The following is a 22,953-nucleotide window of genomic DNA, read 5'->3' as shown; positions in this document are numbered from 1 at the left end:
CCGCAGCCTCGCGCCGCCATTTTTGTTTTTCTTCTTCTTTCCGTCTCCTCCTTCGGTGACGCGCGTCATCCACGCCCCCTCCAATCAGAGCGCACCTTACTCCGTCTGACCAATGGCGGCCAACTTTGAGATCTTTAGTGGACCCACAATCCGGAATGTCACTCTACGATTAGTCCGCACCGACCGCAGGCTTTCGAATTGGTGGAGCGGTTCACAGGCCCTTCACTGTCCCCGCCCCTTTACTACAATGGACTCAGGAGGAAGGTGTTCTCACCCACTCTTTCAACAGGAGATGGGCTCAATTTACTATAATGGGCTCTGGGAATACAGTGGTCGTGTCTCATGTCGAGGGGGGGAAGGTGTTTCCATTCATTCAACAGACCCATTTACCAGAGAGACTTTTTTGTGGTGCAGTGGTAGTGTCTCTACCTCTGAGCCCTGAGGTCCAGGTTCAAATCCCACTGTTTCAGTGATGTGGATAACTTCCTCAATCCAATTTTTTTAGTCATATGTCACACAACACGAAATTATAGTCCAATAGGTTTATTTAAAATCGCAAGCACTTGGAGTGTAGCCACTTCATCAGGTGAAGTCATCGGAAAGAAATGTGCAGGAAAGGGAATTCAGATAAATGATCAGCCATGGATGGTGATGAAAGGCAGAGCATCTCAACGTCAATTGCCTATTCCCATTCCTATTTCTGATCTTCTTAATACGTGACAGGTTGTGTGCTTTCCAAACATTAATTTTATTTGCATGGTTTAGAAATGAATATTTAAAGATGGTCAGGTTGATCTTTCTCACTTGGGCATATTGGGACCCAGAACAATTTATATACCACTGTTAATATCAGAAACCCTCTCATGAGATATCACAGGAGCAATTCATAACCAAAATTTGACACGGAGACACTCAAGTAGATACTAAAGCAGAGAAAGCACCCTTCAGATATTTTGGAATCTAAACATTATTGATGTGAAATGTTGACAAGAGCAGTTGAACACCCCCAATAAAGGAACTCACCTGACTGACCTAATTATAAGGCGAAAGTGAGGACTGCAGATGCTGGAGATCAGACTCAAGATTAGAGTGGTCCTGGAAAAGCACAGCATCCGAGGAACAGGGGAAAAAACGATCAACATTTCGGGCAAAACCATAGCTGATTAAGGACTTTTGCCTGAAACGTCGATTTTCCTGCTCCTCGGATGCTGCCTGACCTGCTGTGCTTTTCCAGCACCACTCTAATCTTGACTCTGACCTAATTATAATCACCACAGTACCCAGTACTACTTTTCACCGAACACTGTGATTACTCTTTTTTTTGGTTTAACGATCCAACTCTCTTTTGAATGCCATAATTGAATCTGACTTCACACTCTCTCTTGTGGACCATTCCAAAGGTTGAAGGTTTTCAATCATTAACAAAATAAGTTCTGAATTTCTCCCAAAGCACAATCCGTATGGATTCTTGCTTTGAGTCATTTGCAGTAACTTCTCCACATGGACAAATTTGCACCTTAGTGCATTTGTTCAAACTTGATATCATATTGGGGTGGCACAGTGCTTGGCATTGCTACCTCACAGCACTAGGGACCCAGGTTCAATTCCAGGCTCAGGTGAGTGTCTGTGTGGAGTTTGCATGTTCTCCCTATCTGCATGGGTTTCCTTCCACAGTCCAAAGATGTGCGGGTTAGGTGGATTGACCATGCTAAATTGCTCTGTGATGTGGATGATAGGTGGATTAGCCATGGTGAATGCAGGAGAATGGGATGATTCTGGGTGGGATGCTCTTGATGGGTCAATGCAGGCTCAATGGGACAAATGGCCACTTTCTGCACTGTAGGGATTTTATGTATCTCTGTCTGATTTCTTGCACATGCTCCTTTATAAAAGGGGCATTTTACTGTCATGTTCAGTACTGCAGTCTCTATATTTTCACGCATACCTCTAAATTAGGTCTGAATGAAATCCCCCGATTTAACTCTATTTTATCCAGCATTTCCCCCCACCCCTTCCATTACTTATCCATTTTTCCATTACCTTGTGTTCTGATCCCTCCCTCTTTATATATTATTGTAGACAGTCTAAATGTAGTTACCATGTCTCCAAAGTATGAGATGAAAATCCTTTTTTCCTGATCCAATACTTTGGTGAGTCCATTACTACAGCTTGTTAAGGTCTCTTGCCAAAGAGGACTCTTAATCTTGCATCCTTTAGTAGGATTAAATTAGGTCAGCATGAATGAGTTGGATTAAATGGTTTGTTTCCATCCTGTGCATCTCTATGACTATGACTATGACTATCGGATAAGGACCAGGAGCAGGCAGGTGGGACTAGTTTAATTGGATATCATGGACTGGTTGGACTGAAGGATTGGTTTCTGGGCTGTATGACTGCACAGCCTCGAATGAATGGGAATCAATCCCAACGAGATGTTAACGGTCTCGAGCACTACCATAGGCATGTGTGTGGACTCCTTCCAGATAACTGAGAGCAGTGGGGCACTGTGAAGTTCAGTAGATCAGTCAGCCAGCAAGTTCTCGTCGGGAAACTTGTCTCAAGACAGGAAGTGGTTTCCTGTCCCATCAACTGGACTGTGGATCAGTTTGGAGCAGGTCCTATATCTCTGACAACATCGGTGGACAGAGTTGAGAGTGTGGTGCTCGAAAAACACAGCTGGTCTGGCAGCATCCAATGAGCAGGGGAATTGACGTTTCGGGCATAAACCCATCAGCAATGAGGCTTGTGGACCAAAAGGGCTGAGAGATAAATGGAAGGAGGGTGGGGTTGGGGGAAAGTCGCTGAGAATGTGATAGGCAGATGAAGGTGATAGGTCGGAGAGGAGGGTGTGGCGGATAGATGGGAAAGGTGATGGACAGGTCAGGAGGGCAGTGCCCAGTGGAGGCTGAAATGATCCGCACAAACCTCAGATGGCAGCCAAACCAATGTACCAAGCTAAAGGGGAAGCCATGGGCAGCCGCATGGGACCCAGCTATGCCTGCCTCTTTGTCGGGTATGTGGAACATTCCATTTTCCTCAGGTACACCGGTACCATCCCTTGCCTGTTCCTCAGTCCTCCCCCGAGAAGTTTATAAACTCCCCAGTCTCCCTCCTCCCGCGGTTCCCAATCCTACCCTGTCTCACTGTCTCCTCTCCCCGGGGGCAGGAGCCAGGTCTTGGCGCTCGGGCCTGGCCACCTCCCCGGGATGTTTCTGAAACCTGGTCCTGTTCTGAAGAAGGATCACCGGGACCCGAAACCCGTCCTCACATTTCTCCCGACACGAGCTGCCGGACCTGCTCAGCTTTTCCAGCGGCTCCTGTTCTTGTTCCTTCAGCCGCCGGCGCCATTCCTCTCCCACACTCAGTAACACGGTCTTTGTCCGGCCGCGGGACCTACACTGCACATGCGCCAACACACAGGGGGAGTGGTCCAAACAATGTCGTCACCAACTGAGGGGGCGTGGTTGGGGGCGTCCTCTAACCAATAGGGGACAATGGGGGTTGGTTTTTCCCCGCCCCCAGCCCCTGAAAGGTGGGTTTCATTTAAATGTGAATGTGGTTTTCTTTTTAATTTTCAGCCTGTTCAGGAATGTTACTCCAGACCTTTGGAAGGCTGAAACATCGGGAAACTTCCAGACACAAACAAAGGGGTTTTAAAAAATGAATAGAAATAGGTCAGGTAAATTACAAAAGAAGCCTAATATAAAATATCAAAAGCTTCTGTTGTTGTGCCAAAGGGAACAGAGTCGCTAAAGTAAATGTTGGTTCCTTGGAAGATGAAACAGGTGAGTTAATAAGGGGAACACTGAAATGACAGAGCTGCTAAATCAATACTTTTCCTCAGTTTTCACGTTGGAGGACAGCAGTAAAATTCGGATTGGAACGAGCAAGTCAAAGTCACATCAACGTCGATAGGTACACTATTAGGATTGAGGGCAAACAACTCCCCTAGTCCTGATGGCCTACATCTTAGGGTACTAAAGGAAGTGGCAGTGGAGATTGTGGATACATTAGTTACAATATTTCAAAATTCCCTGGACATGAGAAAGATTCATTGAGTTTATTTAATAGAGAGATAGGTAGGTTCTTGATTGTCACATTTTGGCCCACTCTCCTAACCTATCTCGATCCATTTGAATGGTTCATGTTTCCTCATTGCAATTTACCATCACGCCTATTTATGTGTCATCCACAAATTTAGCAAATGAGCCTTTTATACGTGTATCCAAGTCACTAATGTAGATTGTAAATAGTTGAGGTCCAAGGACCCAACCCTGTGGCACCTGACTAGTTACATCTTGCCATTCAGAAAAAAAGCCATCAATTCGGACTGTCTGTCTTCTGCCCATCAGCCAGTTACCTATTCTCGTTGTCATGGAAAGGCTACCAACCTCAAAGACCCCTCCCACCCTGGGAATGATCTCCTGCACCATCTTCTGTCAGGCAGAAGATACAGAAGCTTGAACACATGTACCAACAGGTTCAAGAATAGCTTCTTCCCTGCTATTATTAGACTGCTGAATGGAGCTCTCCAATGCGAAATCGAATGTTGCTTCTGCGCACCTCCTGTGCAGCTGTAACTCTGTATGCTTCACTCTGTCTAAGCGCAGTATGACCTGCATGTCCTTGTTTGCTCGGATCTGACTGTACTGCTGATAAAACAACATTTTTGACTCTACTTAGGTACATAGCACAGTACAGGCCCTTTATCCTACTCTAAGATCAGACTGACCTACATACCATTTATTGTACTAACTTTCATGTACCTATCCAAGAGTCAATTAAAAGTCCTTAACGTTTCTGACTCTACTAACACTGTTGACAATGCATTTCACACAGCCACCACTATCTGAGTAGAGAACCTACGCTGATATCTCCCAGAAACCTTCCTCCAATTACCTTAAAATTATGCCGAGAGTGTGATGCTGGAAAACCATAGCAGGTCAGGCAGCAGCCAAGGAGCAGGAGAATTGACATTTTGGGCATAAGCCCTTCATCAGGAATGAGGCTTGTGGGCTGGGGGTGCTGAGAGATAAATGGGAAGAGGGTGAGATTGGGGGAGAAGGTAGCTGTCAATGCCATAGGTAGATGAAGGTAGGTAGGTGTGTGTGAGTGTGTGAGAGGTGGGGTGGCAAGATGATAGGTCAGAGGGGGTTATGGTGCAGATAGATAGGAAAATATGATGGACAGGTCAGAAGGGGCAGCGCCAAGTTGGAGGCTTGGGACTGGAATAAAGTGGGGGGAGGTGAGGAAACTGTTGAAATCTACATTTGTCCTGTGTGGTTGCAGGGTCGCAAGGCAGAATGAGGTGTTCCTCCTCCAGGCATCGGGAAATAATGGTTTGGCGATGGATAGGTTGGAGAAGTGGGTGGAGCTGATAGATTGAAAAGTTGATGGAAAAGGTCAAGAGGGCGTACTGAGTTGAAGTCACGGGACTGGGATAAAGTGGGGTGGGGGGGTGGAAAATGATGTCTCGCATCCGCAGTCCTCATTTTCCCCTCCTTAAAATTATAGACACTTGTCAGGGGCATGGATAGAGTGAATACCCAAGGTCTTTCCCAAAGGTCCAGTACGAAAGGGGCATAGGTTGAAGGTGAGTGGGGAAAGATTAGATTACTTAGTGTGGAAACAGGCCCTTCGGCCCAACAAGTCCACACCGACCCGCCGAAGCGTAACCCACCCAGACCCATTCTCCTACATTTACCCCTTCACCTAACACTATAGGCAATTTCGCACGGCCAAATCACCTAACCTGCACATTTTTGGACTGTGGGAAGAAACCGGAGCAAACCCACGCAGACACGGGGAGAATGTGCAAACTCCACACAGCGAGTCGCCTGAGGCGGGAATTGAACCCGGGTCTCAGGCACTGTGAGGTAGTAGTGCTAACCACTGTGCCACCATGCCACCCACTTTTTTTTAAAGACCACCACAAACTCACTCCATTTTTTTAAGATTAGAAAACCTGAGGGGCAACATTTTCACGCAGAGGGTGGTGCGTGTATGGAAGGAAGTGGTGGAGGCTGGTACAATTGCAACATTTAAAAGGCAGCTGGATGGTGATATGAATAGGAAGGGTACAAATGAACATAGGCCAAATGCTGGCAAATGGGTCACTGGATTCATTTAAGATATGGACTGAAGGGTTTGTTTCCAGCTCTACAACTCTATGACTATGTCTACATAGTTGAAACCAATTTCACAAAATGAGGAATAGGTCATTCACCCTTACAGCCTGACCTGAGCTGTGGCCTAACTGCACATATTCCAGTGCAATTTTCAGAAAGATTTCAGCAGCTCTTTTAAAAAATTGAAATGCGTTTAGACTTCAAGGATGTTTCTGAATATATCATTTTAGCTATTCTCAATTTTAAAGATAAGAGTTTCGAGCGAACACAGCCCACACCTCCCAGTGCTGCCAGTAACCTTTACAATGTTGATGAAACGATGCAGTACCTGTACTCCTTAAAAATTTACAATTTCTAACGATACTAGCTACTCATTCACTGCTGCATCTGATACACGACATTAGAAACTTAGTGCAGGAGGCTGGAAGAAATGAGCAGCTTTAAAACAAAAAAAAAATCTGAAGCTCAAAGCTTTCAATGAGTCTGAGCCCAGCAGTAAGTTCAGGTAATCTTTATTGTGACCCAACTTTGTTACAGCTTCAGATCTCCCCCAGCAAAAAGATGGAGAGAAAGTAGCTGCTTTTTAAACAGCTCAAGGTCAAAGCGTACACACTCCCCCTCCCCCCACCCCACCTCACCTCACCTCACTTTCTTTACTATCGGTCAGCAAAGAGTTGTCCCTTTGTAATTGGATCCTTGGTACAGCCTTAACGTGTGGGGCTGGGAACGGGGGGAGTGGGAAGTGAAACAGACTGCTGTGAGTCTGGAGTCACGTGTAGGCCAGAACGGGTAAAGGATGCAGCTGGGACTACTGAGTGAATCCTTTCCCACAACGGCAGTTTCCTTCCCTAGAACGGGCGTGAGTGAATCAGATTGGGGTTTTCTCTCCCCTCCCCTCCCCTCCCCCCCAACAGAAAATGGTTTCATCTTTAGCTTCTGACCGTATTCTAATTCCACCATCTGCCGCGGTGGTATTCAAACCCAACAGATCCCAGAACTGGGTTGAGAGTCCAGTCGATAACGGCACTCGGCAGTCGCTTTCTCAGTCCCCCTGCGATGGCACGTGAAATCGCTGGTGGCACCGGAGGTGGGAGGAGCGGGTGAAAGCCTTCCCACACTCAGGGCAGCTGAAGGGCCTCTCCCCCGTATGGACTCGCCGGTGGGTCAGCAGGGAGGAGGAATCGCTGAAGGCCTTCCCGCACTCGGGACAGCAGAAGGGCTTCTCCCCCGTGTGGACCCGCCGGTGGGTCAGCAGGGAGGAGGAATAGCTGAAGGACTTCCCACACTCAGGGCAGCTGAAGGGCTTCTCCCCCGTGTGGACCCGCTGGTGCCTCAGCAGGGAGTAGGAATAGCTGAAGGCCTTCCCGCAATCAGGACAGCTGAAGGGCCTCTCCCCTGTGTGGACCTGCTGGTGGGTCAGCAAATTGGAGGAACGGCTGAAGGCCTTCCCGCACTCGGGGCAGCTGAAGGGAGTCTCCCCCGTGTGGACCCGCTGGTGCCTCAGCAGGGTGGAGGAATCGCTGAAGGCCTTCCCGCACTCGGGACAGCTGAAGGGCCTCTCTCCCGTATGGACACGCCGGTGGATCAGTAGGGAGGATGAATCGCTGAAGGCCTTCCCACACTCAGGGCAGGTGAAAGGCCTCTCCCCCGTGTGGATCCGCTGGTGCCTAAGCAGGGCAGAGACCTGGGTAAAGCCCTTCCCGCACTTGGGACAGGAGAACGGCCTCTCCCCGGTGTGGATGCGTCGATGAATCTCCAGGTCAGACGGAGTACGGAAGCCTTTCCCACAGTTACCACACTTCCACGGTTTCTCCATGTCCCAAGCTTCAGCCACAAGCAAATGCGTGTACTGCCCCTCACTCCTGTGAATTCCTCTTTCCAGGCCGTATAACAGTTTCAGGCTCCACACTCAGTGCGCAGCAACAGTAGGGTCTCTCATCCAGTCCCACTGATCATGAAAATGTACTGAAATAGGAACCAAAAAGCTTTGCTCCTTCTCACAGAATTGTAATCAAAAATTGTGGCTGTCCCAATCGATTGAGTGACTGTCAGATATTGATGTGAAAGTGAGGACCGCAGATGCGGGAGAGTCAGTGTTGAAAAGTGCGGCGCTGGAAAAGCACAACAGGTCAGGCAACATCCAAGGAGCAGGAGAGTCAACATTTCGGGCAAAAGGCCTTCATTTGTTCATTTTGAAATTTCTGCCTTCGGATCTTCAAATACTCTAGAAAAAGACATTACAAAAGTCAACACTGTCAGTGCAGGGTAGAAATTCAGAACAAGCTATTCTACTTTCTGAGAGCATTCTTTTCTTTTGTTATTCCACAAAATTGAAAGCAACATCCTTCTCTGTTTCTTTCTCTCTCTCTCTCTCCCCTCCCCCTCCTCTGTTCTCACTCCGCTCTAAGTAATTCTCCTGAAGGTGCTGATTCAAGATCAGAACAGCAAAAACGTCAAGAAATATATATTGGATAACTCCACCTGAAAGTTAATATCTTTCACAACAGTGGGATGCTGCTGAGAGTGAGCAGGTCTGATTTTGGGAAGCAAAACAAAATGTGTCAATTCAGGATGAATCGGGAATGCATCTTGAGGAATAACCAGATACATCAAGGTATTAACACAGACACTAGAGAGAAACTGAACAGAAGAGACGTGGCAAACGTTAGAAGAAAGCCAGAGTCATTAAGATATACCACACAGTAACAGACCTTTTGGTCCAAATCGTCTATGCTGACCAGATATTGTAAATCAATTTAGTCCCATTTGCCAGCACTTGGCCCATATCCCTTGGCCAATCCACCCTACCTTGCACATCCCTGGACACTATGTGTAAGTTAGCACGGCTAACCCACACAAACCTGCACCTCCTTGGGCATGATGGGTACTTTAGCACGGCCAATCCACCCTCACCTGCACATCCCTGGGCACTATGCATAATTTAGCGTGATCAATCCACCCTAACCTGGGCACAGTTAAAAATCACACAAACGCGGGTTATAGTCCAACAGGTTTATTTGGAAGAACAATCGTTCGGAGCACTGCTCCTTCATCAGGTGGTTGTGGAGAATAAGACCATAAGGCACAGAATTTATGGAAAGACATTTGTGGCCTGCCACTGAAATGATATATTGAACAAATCTGGATTGTTCAGTCTTTCATCTTTTAGAATGGATTGCAGGTATCATTAATATGGAAATCCCAGAACTTCCTGTAAGGCACCCTCTCAAGATAACATAAGGCTTTACAACAAAAGGTGGCATCTCAGCTCAGACATTGCATTAAAGGTATGAGGTCAGAGTTTGCCTGTATCTCAGTCTTGACTCAGACTGTTTCTATTTCCAAGGCAGGAATTTATAAAATATTATCTGGATTGACTGCCTGCATGAAGTGCCGAGTCTCATCCACCAGCTGAAATGACTGGATAGTGAGGGCTTGATCCCCACAGTGCAATGAATTCCCGCTTTCCACCAAAATCCCAAATGTCCACACTCACTCAGTTGCTCTCTCATAAATCAAATATTTCATTGTAACTTCTTCTGCTCCCAGCCTCCAGTCTTCACAACCACACTTGTGCTTTCACCGAAGACAATTAGTCATACAGCACGGAAACAGACCCTTTGGTCAAACTCGTCTGTGCCAAACAGATATCCGAAATTAATCTAGTCCCATTTGCCAGCATGTGGCTCTTATGGTTCTATACCATTCCTATTCATGTACCCAGCCAGAGGCATTTTAAATATAATTGTACCAGCCTCACCACTTCCTCTGGCAGCTCATTCCATACATCCACAACCCTCTGCGTGAAAAAGTTGCCCCTCAGGGCCCTTTTAAATCATTCCCCTCTCACCTCAAACATATGCCCTGTAGTTTTGGACTCTCCTACCTTGGGGAAAAGACCTTGGATATTCACCCTATCCATGCCCGTTATAAACCTCTATAAGGCTGCCCCTCAGCTTCCGATGCTCCAGGGAAAATATCCTGGATCTACTCAGCCTTTCCCTGTAGTTCAAACCCTCCAAGTTTAGCAACATCCTCGCAAATCTTTTCCGATCCCTCTCAAAGTTTCAGAAGTTCTTTCCGAAAGCAGGGAGACCAGAACTGGACGCACTATTCCAAAAGTCGCCTTACCAATGGACAGCCACAACATGATCTCCCAATGCCTATACACAATGCTCTGACCAATAAAGGAAAGCATACCAAACACATTCTTCACTATCCTGTCTACCTGCAACTCCACTTTCAAGGAGCTATGAACCTGCACTCCAAGGTCACTTTGTTCTGCAACACTCCCCTTCACTGTACCAGTCCTGCCTGCATTGCTTGACCAAAATGCAAAACCTCACATTTCTCTAAATTAAACTCCATCTGCCACTCCTTGGCCCATAAGTCCATCCGATCAATTCTAATTTCTAGTGAATTCTGCTTCCTCTCTTACTCTCTAGAAGCTGAAAATCTCCATCCCACACACTCTCCCTCTCTTCTCACTTTGTAGAACCTAATCCCTGCTGTATCTCATCGTGAAGGGTCTGGTTCATGCTGTTTAACAGGCCCACACTCAGGGGAGATCTAATTGAAACATAGAGAATACTGAACGACCTGGACAGAGTGGACGTTGGGAAGATCTATCCATTGGGAGGAGAGACTAGGGCTCGAGGCACAGTCTGAGAGTAAAGGGAAGACCCTTTACGTTGGAGATAAGGAGAAACATCTTCAGCCAGAGAGTAATGAATCTATGGAATTAACTGCCACAGAAAGCTGTGGAGGCCAGGTCACTGAGGATATTTAAGACTGAGATAGATAGGTTCTTGAGTATCAAGGGGATCGAGGGTTACGGGGAAAAAGCAGGAGAACGTGGATAAGAAACTTAACAGCCACGATTGAATGGTATGAGCAAACCCAATGGGCTGAATGGCCTAATTGCTGCTCCTATATCTGATGGTCTCTTGCTGTCCTGGACACAAACTGCATGAATCCAAGTAAGAGTCTGTTAATCCATTTTTTAAGATTAGAATCAGTCTAACCATTGTGGTACAGACAGCCTCACACAGGGAAACTCACACCTTCAATACATTATCTGAGACGACATGACACCAATTGGGAATGTAACGTTTAAAAATGGTTTTGCTATTTACATATGAAAGAACTGAAACCAACATGGTTATTCTAAAAGAGGAGAGACTTAACAATAACCCAGGTCTTTTTCAATATATAATTTCAGTTACATCCCACTGTAAACTTTTGCTATAAATTCAATGTCTTACAACCTTATTCTTCACAACCACCTGATGAAGGAGCAGCAGTCTGAAAGCTAGTGATTCCAAATAAACCTGTTGGACCATAATCCTGTGTTGTTGATTTTTAACTTTGGACACAGAGCGTGAGAATTGGGAGCAGGAGTTGGCCATTTGGTCTTTGGAGCCTGAATCAGCATTGAACAGACCATAACTGGATATGAATCTTCCTACAGCTCGGTGGATAGGCTGGGACTTTCTTCACTGGAGCACAGGAGGTTGAGAAGTGACCTTATAGGAGGTTTATAAAATCATGAGAAGTATATATGAGGTGAATGGCAGGTGTCATTTCCCTCAGGTGGGGGTTTCAGGATTAGGCAACAAATTTTGAAAGGAGAGAGGAGAAAGGTTTTGAAAAGACTTGAGGCAGCTTTTTTTAAAATACGGTAGTTCATGTGTGGAATGAATGTCCAGAGGAAGTGACGTTACTTTCAAAAGACATTTGGTTAATTACATGAATAGGAAAGGTTCGGAGGGATATGGGCCAAACACTGGCAGGTGGGACTAGATTAGTTTGTGAATATATTCAACGTGGACTAGTTGGATTGAATGGTCTGTTTCTTTGCTGTATGACTCTGTAACTGTTCTGTACTTGTCTTAAAAAGATTTTCTTGCTTTCTCCCATAAACATCCACTTTATTGTTGCTCAAAACTCAGATGAACTCAGCCTTGAATATATTCAATGACCCCTAACTGCAGGAAGACATCCACAATTCTGAACTCAATTCCTCTTGTTAATATACCACTTGCTTTGCTGATTGCTTGCTGCAACTGTCTGTCAACTGGCAGTGACTGGTGTAGAAAGACACTGAACCCCCGTTCTACATCCACATATCATTCCCTATTCCCTTTTGCCTGAAACATCAACTGTCCTGCCCCTCAGATGCTGTCTGACCTGCTGTGCTTTTCCAGCACCACACTTACTGACTCTAATCACTAGTATCTGCAGATCTCACATTCTCCACATCTCAGTATATCACCATTTAAATAATACAGTTCCTTTCTGCTCTTTTTCACAACTTCACATTGTTGTACTCTTTTTCTCATGTTTCCAATTGTGGTCTTCTCTACATTGGGGAGACTGAGCATACACTTGGGAACGGTTTGCTGAGCAATGCAGGCAGGTCCACAGTCACTACCCACTTTAATTCCCCTTCCCACTCCCTTTCTGAAAAGACTACCTTAGGCCTTCTCCATTGCCACAATGAACCAAACAGCAAATTGGAGGAACAACACCTCATCTTCCGCCTGGGCAGCCTATAGCCCAGCGGACTCAACATTAAGTTCTCCAGTCTCAAATAACCTCACTTCCCATCTCTTCCTCCCCCCAACAACGACTCCCTTCTCAGCCCCTCCCCCTCATTTCCACTCCTCCTTGTCACTAACCAGATTTATTTCTCCCATTCACCAACCAGGTCAGACCTTTCACGTGTCCCCACTTCACCACCCTGCCCCCAGGACACCCTTTATCTGCACCCATCCCCAATCCTGAAGAAGGGTTACACCTGAAACGTCGACTTCTCCACCTCCTGATGCTACCTGGCTTCTTCTGTTCTTCCAGCCTCCTACCTGTCTATTTTGCCAATTGTGACACAGACGTAGAGCAACGTTTCCAGAGTCTGTCCCCACCCCGATTCACTCCCTTTCCTTTCATTGCTGCAAGTCAACAACTGAACCCCAGAATGAAAAAAAAATGGAAAAGGTGGTGAGAAAAGAGAGTGCGGTACTCACAGATGTTGGACAGAGGAAGGAGATTGCAGTCTGGGGTGAAGCTCAATCTTCATTCAGAGAAACAGGAGCAGCAGCATCTTCAGAAACTCATGGTCCAACTTCCGCATTCAGACAATGGGGTATCTTTGATTAGCAGGAGGACTAGACTCCTTCCGGTCCTCCAGTACTCCCTATTGGTCACTCAAACGAAGATCGCGCGCCATTTTGTGCGAACTGCGATGAGCATGCCCAGTATTTTGCTGACACCCGGCGAGCATGCGCACGACGTTGCTGACACCGGCAAACATGCGCTGTATGCTCTATCGGGATACTGGTGTTACTAACAGATTTTAAGTGTCCAAATGCCAATAGGAAAAAAAGGGGTAGAGCCACAATATTTTTTCTCCGTGGTTCGACATTTGATTGTTTTTGCATTTTGTCTCGCTGCTCAACTTTTGTATGTCTTTTCCCCTTGTTGATAGAGTCTCCCCGTGAGCTGACTTTGGGCAGCGCTTTAACCAGTTACACAGACTGAAGAAACATTACACTATTCGCAGGAGGGAGTGACTGTACACGTTTCCTGAGTGTGATCCCAGTTTCAAATTGTTCATCGGAAACACAGAACCAAAAGGACACCAGAACTGCGGAGAATTTGGGGAAATGTGGGGACTGAGGGAAGGGATTCCATTCCCTGGGGGCACTGGAGATTCATCAGCTCAGTCGCAGTGCGGACAGGCCGTTCTTCAAAAAGTTATTACAACATTATTGCCCATCGACAAAAACACATTCACGCTGCCTGATTACCTTGAACTTATACAAGTGCTCTGTCATAATATCTTTGATAATAGCTTTGAACATTTTCCCCATTACATATGTTAAGTTAAATGGTCTCCCTTTTTGAAGAAAGGATTTGTCCAATCTAAAAAAAAACCACCCCTGAAACTAATGAGGTTTGGAAAATTAAAACCAATACATTAACTCTTACGGGGAGAATGTGGGGAAGTGGAGTTGAAATGCCTATTAGCCATGATTGAATGGCGGAGTGGACTCGATAGGCCGAATGGCCTTACTTCCACTCCTACGTCTTATGGTCTTATTTCACGCCCTAATTTCTCTTTAAGAGTCTAGGATGAATTCCTTCAAATACCCGGGATTTATCAGCTCAGAGTTCCAACAGTTTACTCAGTACTAGTTCCCTGGTGATTGTAATTTTCTTCAGTTCCTCCCTCCCTTTCAATTACTGGTTTACAGCTAGTTCTAGGGTGTTACTTGTATCCTCTCAAGTGAAGTCAGATTCAAACTCTTTTCAATTCATCTGCCATCTCTTTATCCTCTGTTACTAAATCCCCAGACTCATTTTCTGCAGAACCAACACTTATTTTGTTAACTATTTTTAAGAAAAGCTGACAAAACTTTCCACCCTTTTTTTATAATTTCTTTAGCTAACTTTCTAACCCTAAATTGCCGTGCTAGTGCCTGCATTATTTCTGATATTTTGCCATAGCTCTCAACTCTAGTATCAACTTGTCTGCGTATTCTATTGAACTGACCTTGATTAAGTGTTGCAAAACACACAAGGGCAAATCTTTCCTCTCCAGAAAGTCTTAGTACTTAACACGATAAAATTCACTTTGAAATATTGTTCATCCAAATTTTACCAAGCACATACTACAGATTCAACATCCCACAAAGACACCCAGTTTTGTTATTATCTTTAATTCTGAAGAGAAATTTGAATACCCAGTGATTAACTGGAAGAACTCTTCATTAAGATTTCACATTTTTAAACAAATAAAAATTACCAATTAACTGGTGTAACTTAGCAGAATGGGATGTATGGCCTTAAATTGTAAATCTAGTTTTCTTTACATCCCTGCAAGAGTTCCCACGAATCTTTACAAGAGTCTTGATAGTTCATTCACTTGCTGGGAATAGTCCAAGGGATACAACATCTCTGGAGGATTCACTTAAATCCTTCTCACGATTCCAAGTATTCCTGGTAATTGTATGTGGGAAAAGATCTGCCACCCTGGCAACCCACAATAGGCCCACAAAAGCAAAATTGGCCAAACTGTACCAAAACACCCAGAATGCCTTAGCAGGGACCAAGCAGGCTGACAAGTGAAACTCGACAGCACTTTCAGACAAGGGAATACCTGTACACCTCAAGTACCCACTAACAATGACAGAATACCACAGCTATCCCAAAGCCCTGAGGGCAGTTTCACAACCCAGCAATACCAAAGCCACACAAAGGACAAGGTCAGACAGAGAGGCACCAGCAAGAGCATTGGTCCCAGAACAGGACAATGGAAGCACCTCACCGTTTCAGAGGAGACATTAGCACCTACGCAAACAGACACACGCGCTCTCATGCACACACACTCTCTCATGCATGCACACACAGGTCTATGGGGTGAATTTGCATTTGCATTTGCAGATACATTCAATTTTGATCAAAAAGCACACAACCTGCAGGCAGTTGATACATGTGATATTTGTAAATTCCTCCTTTGGAAATAGAACCAGTCTGATTCAAGATTGGGATACAGACAGACTCGAACCTCACACATTTCATTGTTGTCTGAACTGAGATGAAACCTATTTATATAAAACCTTAAGTCATCTCGAGAATCTGACTTCAAAGACTTTCTAGGATTTACACATTAATGAACTAAAACTTGCAACCTATTCTAAAAGACAAAAGACTTCACAACAATCGAGGTTTGTTCAATATATCCGATCAGTTGCACTATACTGTGATCTTTTGCTATAAATTCTGTCTTATGATCCTGCTCCACAGCTTCCTGATGAAGGAGCAGTGCTCCGAAAGCTAGTGGTTCCAAATAAACCACGATAACCTGATGTGTGATTTTTGAACTTGATCCAACCCAGTCCATCTCTGGCTTCTCCATATCATTTCGAATGAAGGCAGCCCCCACCTCCCGGTGCTGCCAGGAAACTTTACAATGCTGAGGAAATGATGCAGGACCTGCACTCATGACAAATTTACAATTCCTAACGATACTAGCTACTCATTCACTGCTCCATCTGATACATGACATTGGAAACTTAGTGAAGGAGGCTGAAAGAAATGAGCAGCTTTAAAACAAAAACCTCTTGGAGCTCAAAGCTTTCAATGAAAGTCTGAGCCCAGCGGTAAGTTCCGGTAACCTTTATCAAGACCCAATTTTATTACAGCTTCAGATCCCCGCCAGCAAAAAGGCGTAGAAAAAGTAGCTTTTTTTTCAAAAAAACAGCTCAAGGTCAAAGAGTACACAGTCCTCCCACCCCCAACTTTCTTTACTATTAGTCAGCACCAAGTTATCCCTTTGTAATTGGATCCTTGGTACAGCCTTAACCCGTAGGAAGTTTTGCCTCACTCAGCAATTTCAACCCAGACCCTGTATCCAAGTAAGTTTCTCCCTGTTCATTTCCACAGGTGGGGGTGTCAACCACACTGCTGTGGGTCTGGAGTCACATGTAGGCCAGCCCGGGAAAAGGATGGGACGACTGAATGAACCCTTTCCCACACGGCAGTTTCCTTTCCTAAAAAGGACATGAGTGAATCAGATGGGGGTTCTCATGCCCCCACCCCCAAAAATGGTTTCATCGTTAGATTTCGAACTCCAGACTTCTGACCGAAATCCAATTCCACAATCTGCCACGATGGGATTCAAACCCAGGGGTCCAGTCAATAATGGGACTCTGCCATTGCTCCTTCAATCCCCCTGCCATGGCATGTGAACTCGCTGGTGCCTCTGCAGGTGGGAAGAGCGGGTGAATCCCTTCCCACACTGAGAGCAGGTGAATGGCCACTCCCCAGTGTGGACCCGCTGGTGGGCCAGCAGGGTGGAGGCCTGTGTAAAGCCCTTCCCACACTCAGGGCAGCTGAAGGGTCTCTCCCCTGTGTGGACCCGCTGGTGTTTCAGTCTGTCGGACGAATTGCTGAAGGCTTTCCCGCACTCGGGGCAGGTGAAGGGCCTCTCCCTGGTGTGGACCCGCCGGTGGGTCAGCAAGGTGGAGGAGTGGGTAAAGCCCTTCCCACACTCGGGGCAGCTGAAGGGTCTCTCCCCAGTGTGGACCCGCTGGTGGTTCAGTCTGTCGGACGAATTGCTGAAGGCTTTCCCGCACTCGGGGCAGCTGAAGGGCCTCTCCCCCGTGTGGACCCGCTGGTGCCTCAGCCGGGCGGAGGAATTGCTAAATTCCTTCCCACACTCAGGGCAGCTGAAGGGCCTCTCCCCAGTGTGTACCCGCTGATGCCTCAGCAGGGCTGAGGAATTGCTGAAGGCCTTCCCGCACTTGGTGCAAAGGAACGGCCTTTCCCCGGTGTGGACCTGCTCGTGGGTGAGCAGACTGGAGGCCTGGGTAAAGCCCTTCCCGCATTTGGGACAGCTGAAGGGTCTCTCCCCTGTGTGGACTCGTCGGTGCTTCAGCAGGTCAGAGGAATTGCTGAAGGCCTTACCGCACTCTGTGCAGGGGAACGGCCTCTCCCTGGTGTGAGTGCGCCGATGAGTCTCCAGGGCAGACGGGAAATGGAAACTTTTCCCACAGTCACCACACTTACATGGTTTCTCTACGGGACAGGATCCCTCAGGTTTCTCCACGGGACAGGATCCCTCAGGTTTCTCCATGGCCAAAACTTCAGCTGCGCACAAACATGTGTAGAGCCCCTCCCCGGTCTGAATTCCTCTTTCCAGGTCATACAACTATTTCTGGCTCCACACTCAGTGCACTGCAACCATACGGTCTCTCATCCAGTCCCACTGATTCTGAAAACATATAGAAGCAGGAACCAAAAAGCTTTGCTCCTTTTCACAGAATCACAGTCGAAAATTGTTGTGTTCCCAATGGATTGAGTGACTGTAAGGCATTGACATCAAAGTGAGGACTGCAGACACTGGACATTCAGTGTTGAAAAGTGCGGTGCAGGAAAAGCACAGCAGGTCAGGCAGCATCCAAAGAGCAGGAGAGTCGATGTTTCAAGCATAAGGCCTTCATCTGTTGATTTTGAAACTTCTGTCTTCAGATCTTCAAATACTCTGTAAAAAAAATTACAAAAGTCATCACTGTCAGTCCAGGGTAGAAATTCAGAACAAGCAACTCTACTTTCTGCAGAACATTCTTTTCTTTTGTTATTCCACAAAATTGAAAGCATCATCCCACTCTCACTCTCACTCCCCCTTCTGTTCTCACTCCACTCTAATTCTCCTGAAGGTGCTGATTCAGGATCTTACAGGGGCAGAAAAGCAAAAATGTCAAGACTGACATCTCTCTGAATTTTGGATAGCTCCACCTGAAAGTTAGTTTCTTTCCCAACACTGGAATACTGCGGAGAGTGAGAAGATCTGATTTTGGGAAGCAAAAACCATCAATTCAGGGTGAACCTGCAATGCAGCTTCTTGACGAACAATGAGACATGAAATGGTTAACGTCCCCAGGAAGGGGGAGAAAACAAAACATCAAGGTACTGACACCGACACCAGAGAGAAAGTGAACATGCCGACCAGATATCCAGAATCAATCTAGGCCTATTTGCCAGCACTTGGTCTATACTCCTATAACCCCTTCCTATTCATATACCCATCCAGATGCCTTTTAAATGTTGTGATTGTACCAGCCCCCACCACTTCCTGTAGCAGCTTGTTCCTTACACACACCACCCACTGAATGAAAAAGTTGCCCCTTATTTCCCTTTTAAACCTTCCCTTTCCCACCCCACCCTTAACCTATTACCCTTACATTCTGGAGTATCCCATCTCAAGGAAAAGACCTTGACTATTTACCCTATCCATGCCTCTCATGATTTTATCAACTTCAGCCTCCAGCGCACAAGGGGGAAACAGCCCCAGTCTGCTTGGCCTCTCCCTATCACTCAAACCCTCCAACCCTGGCAACATCCTTGTAAATTCTTTCTGAACCCTTTCAAGTTTCACAACATCCTTCTGATAGGACTGAGACCAGAACAGCACACAACATTCCAAAAGTGGCTATGGTTCTGCTGAACAATGGCAATTTAATTCCAAAATATTAATTTCTTCATGAGAAGGGAATAATTGGCATTGTAGCTGTAAGAGGTCTCTTGCAGAAGAGTGAAGAACCAAGTGAGAGAACTTTCCATTAAAATGGAGAGGAACAGAGGTGATTCTGAGACTGGGGACTTATATCTAAAGCAAGGAAATTACAATGGCAGAGGCACAAACAGGCCACAACAAATGAGGGAACATTATTGAAAGAAATGACAAACATTTAAAGAGCACCTGGAGGAACTGTAACAGTTGTCTATTCCCGTCTGAAAAAATAAAACACATAAGGTGGCGCAGCCACGGCTAACAAGGGACATGATGGATAGGACGAGATCCAAAGGAGTGGCGTACAAATTGGCTAAAAATAAAGTACCAGATCTGAAGACTGCGAGCAGTTCAGGTTTCTACAAAAGGATTGATCAAAAGGGGACAATGGGTATGTGAAGATAAAAAAAGATTAGAGAAAACAATAACAACTAGAACAAGCAAAGTTCTCATGTGGAACAAAGGGATGGCAGACCAATTAACCACATATGTTGCTTCTATCATCACAAAGGAGGACACAGGTAACATCCCCAAAATGTTGGGGAACACATGGTCCACTGAGAGGAGAACTGAAGGAAATGAGTAGTTGTGGGGAAATGGTGTTGGGGCAATTGATGGGATTAAAAGTTTACAAATCCCGGTGCTGGTAACCCACACCCCAAACTATGGTCCGAGGTCATGCAATTGGCAAATCTTGGGCTGATCTTAGCAGAACTATTTAATGGTAAGGTCTTACGGAGTGTTGCTGAACAAAGTGACCTTGGAGTGCAGGTTCATAGCTCCTTGAAAGTAGAGTTGCAGATAGATAGGATAGTGAAGAAGGTGTTTGGTATGCTTTCCTTTACCGGTCAGAGTATTGAGTACAGGAGTTGGGAGGTCATGTTGCAGCTGTACATGACATTGGTTCCGTCATTTTTGGAAGATTGCATGCAATTCTGGTCTCCTTCCAATCAGAAGGATGTATGAACCTTGAAAGGGTTCAGAAAAGATTTACAAGGATGATGCCAGGGTTGAGGGATTTGAGCTATAGGGAGAAGTTAAACAGTCTGGCGGTTTTCCATGGAGAGTCGAACACTAAGGGGTGACTTTATAAAGGTTTATAAAATGATGAGGTGCACAGATAGAATAAATAGACAAAGTCTTCTCTCTGGCGTGGGGAAGTCGATAACTACAGAACATAGGTTTAGGATGAGAGGGAAAAGATTTAAAGGAGACCTAAGGGGCAACTTTTTCATGCAGAGAGTGGTAAGTGTATGGAATGAGCTGCTGGAGGAAGTGGAGGAGGCTAGTGTAATTCCAACATTTAAAAGGCATCTGGATGGGTATATGAATAGGAAGGGTTCGGAGGGATATGGGCCGGTGCTGGCTCAAGTTAACCCTCCTCCTGTATTGAATTTCAAATCTATCTTCATCATGTCTTTCCTCCACTCCTGGCGTTCTCTTTTCTCCAGTCTACAAACTGAAAATAACATCAACACATCAATGCTCTCCTGGTCACTGCGATCTTGGAAGTACCCAGCGCCACAAATGATCAGATTCATTCACCTCAAATTCACAGTCCGCCTTCGTGTCATTCTAGATCTCTCTCCCTCCCTCCCTCCCACTCCCTTTTCCTGTCTGAAGGACACACAGACCAAGCTCAGGGCCAGGTCTCTGAGTGAAATGAGGAAATTCTAGTTCAATGACACCAACTGTCATTTCTCTCCCGGAAATGACGACTGATGGTGCCCTCACCAAGATGGCCGCCCGCGCTCCCCGCCCCAAGTCAAAATGCGCCTTATCCTTACAATGATGGCGCCCTGTTGCCCGGGCAACACGAGAGCTCCTCCGGTGGTGAAGTGGGCCTGGGGAGGTTTTATTCACGGCCTCAGGCCTCCCCCTAGGAGTATATAAACTCCCCAGTCTCCCTCCTCCCGCGGTTTCCAATCCGACCCTGTCTCACTGTCTCCTCTCCCCGGGATGTTTCTGAAACCTGTTCCTGTTTTGAAGAAGGATCACTGGACCCAAAACGCCTCCTCGATTTCTCTCGACAGGCGCTGCCGGACCTGCTCAGCTTTTCCAGCGATTTCTGTTCTTGTTCCTTCAGCCGCCGGCGCCATTTCGCTCACACTCACCGCACGCATGCGCAGTGCCAGGACCCCATAGAGAGGTTTCTCGATCGCATGGGATCATGGGAATTGAAGGCGCCATTAATGTCATGAAATCTAGTATCCCATATGCCTTCTTAATTGTCCTATTCATGTGTTAATGAAGTACACGTCAGAGACAATTCTTTCAGCGATTTTAGATTTATGCATTGAGTGCAACACTGCAGGTGTTTAACTCTAAACTCTAGTTCCAATTCAGTGTCAGTATAATCGCTCTTGATCTGTTCTCAAATAAGCACCGAATCAATGCTCTCCATCTGACCCTTCTTAACGTTGATTTTCTTTAGTTTGCAGATTCCAACCCGCTGTCAATAATTTATTAAAATCTACTTCTGGTACATGGGCGTCGCTGGCTGGCCAGCATTTGGATCTCCTTGAGAATTTGATGGTGAGCTGCCTTCTTGAACCTTTGCAGTCCACATCCTGTACGATGACCCACAATGTCTTGAGGGAAGGAATTCCAGGATTTGGACCAGTGACACTGAAGGAACAGTAATACGTTTCCAAGTCAAGATAGTGAGTGGCTTAGAGGAGTACTTGCAAGAGGTTGTGTTCCCCTGTACCTGTTTTCCTGGTCCTTCTAGATGGAAGTGGTTGTTAGTTTGAAAGGCAATTTGTAAGGTGCTTTGGTAAATTTTTGCAGTGCCTCTTGTAGATACTACACACTACTGCTTCTGAACAGTGGATATGGTACCAATCAAGCAGGCAACATTGACCTAGATGGTATGAAGCGTTTCAAATACAGTTAAAGCTACAACCCCATCCAAGCTAGTGGGGAGTATTCCATTACACTGCTGACTTGTGGCTTGTAGAAGTTGGAACACATTTTGGAGAGTCAGGAGGTGAGTTACTCACTGCAGTATTTCTGGCCTCTGACCTGCTCTTGTAGCCACTGTGTTTATATGGTTCATCTAGTTGAGTTTCTGTTCAATGGTAGACCCCAAGGATGTTGATCGTGGGGTATTTAATGACAGTAACATTGTTGATATCACAGGTCAGTGGTCAGATTATCTATTTTGGGGATGAGTCATTGTGTGACATTTGCGTGGCATTCATGTTACTTGCCACTCATCAGCCCATTGGATATGGTTAAGATCTTGTAGCATTTCAAACTGAACTGCTTCAGTTTATGAGGAGTTGTTTATAGTGCTGCACATCTGCAATTATTGCAACATCTCAACTTCTGAACTTATGATGGAGGAAGGTCATTGATGAAGATGGTTTGGCCTATGAACTCCTGCAGAGTTGTCCTGAAGCCGAGATGACTGACCTCCACAAACCATAGCCATCTATCCATGTGCTAGGTATGACTTAACAATTAAGACATACAAAACTAATTGAAGGAACAGGTATGAGACAACCCTCTTCAGGGTGTCTCCAGTGCAGGTTTTTCTGTTCCCGAAACAATCTGATAAATGTTGACATTCGTCAGCCTTTTGATCTTGGCAGTTTCCTTACTCTCCAACATTTGTTTCACATTAGCAAGTTGAATTCTTCTGCAGTTTTCAGGAAAATGTTTTACAGAAGGTAACATTCTTAATATCTGTGTAATGTTCTGTGGGAAAACTGTCTATAGTCCACCAGTTGGAGGAAATTTCTCTGA

At 45.8% G+C, this 22,953-nt stretch overlaps 1 protein-coding gene across 1 annotated transcript; it reads right to left on the bottom strand.

The window, feature by feature from the left end:
* Positions 1-6,633: 6,633 nt before the first annotated feature.
* LOC140460127 (uncharacterized) lies at positions 6,634-17,766 on the bottom strand. Its single transcript, XM_072554525.1, has 2 exons — positions 16,864-17,766; positions 6,634-8,019 (listed from the first exon to the last, which is right to left on the bottom strand). Exons 1-2 carry the CDS (start codon positions 17,764-17,766, stop codon positions 7,171-7,173), a joined length of 1,752 nt encoding a protein of 583 aa, XP_072410626.1. The 3' UTR covers positions 6,634-7,170.
* Positions 17,767-22,953: the final 5,187 nt, after the last annotated feature.

The sequence above is a fragment of the Chiloscyllium punctatum genome, chromosome 36 (genome assembly GCF_047496795.1).
Source record: "Chiloscyllium punctatum isolate Juve2018m chromosome 36, sChiPun1.3, whole genome shotgun sequence".
In the NCBI taxonomy this organism is placed as follows: domain Eukaryota; kingdom Metazoa; phylum Chordata; class Chondrichthyes; order Orectolobiformes; family Hemiscylliidae; genus Chiloscyllium; species Chiloscyllium punctatum.
Note: the sequence above shows the minus strand (reverse complement) of the source record. Positions and strands in the feature narration are given on the sequence as shown.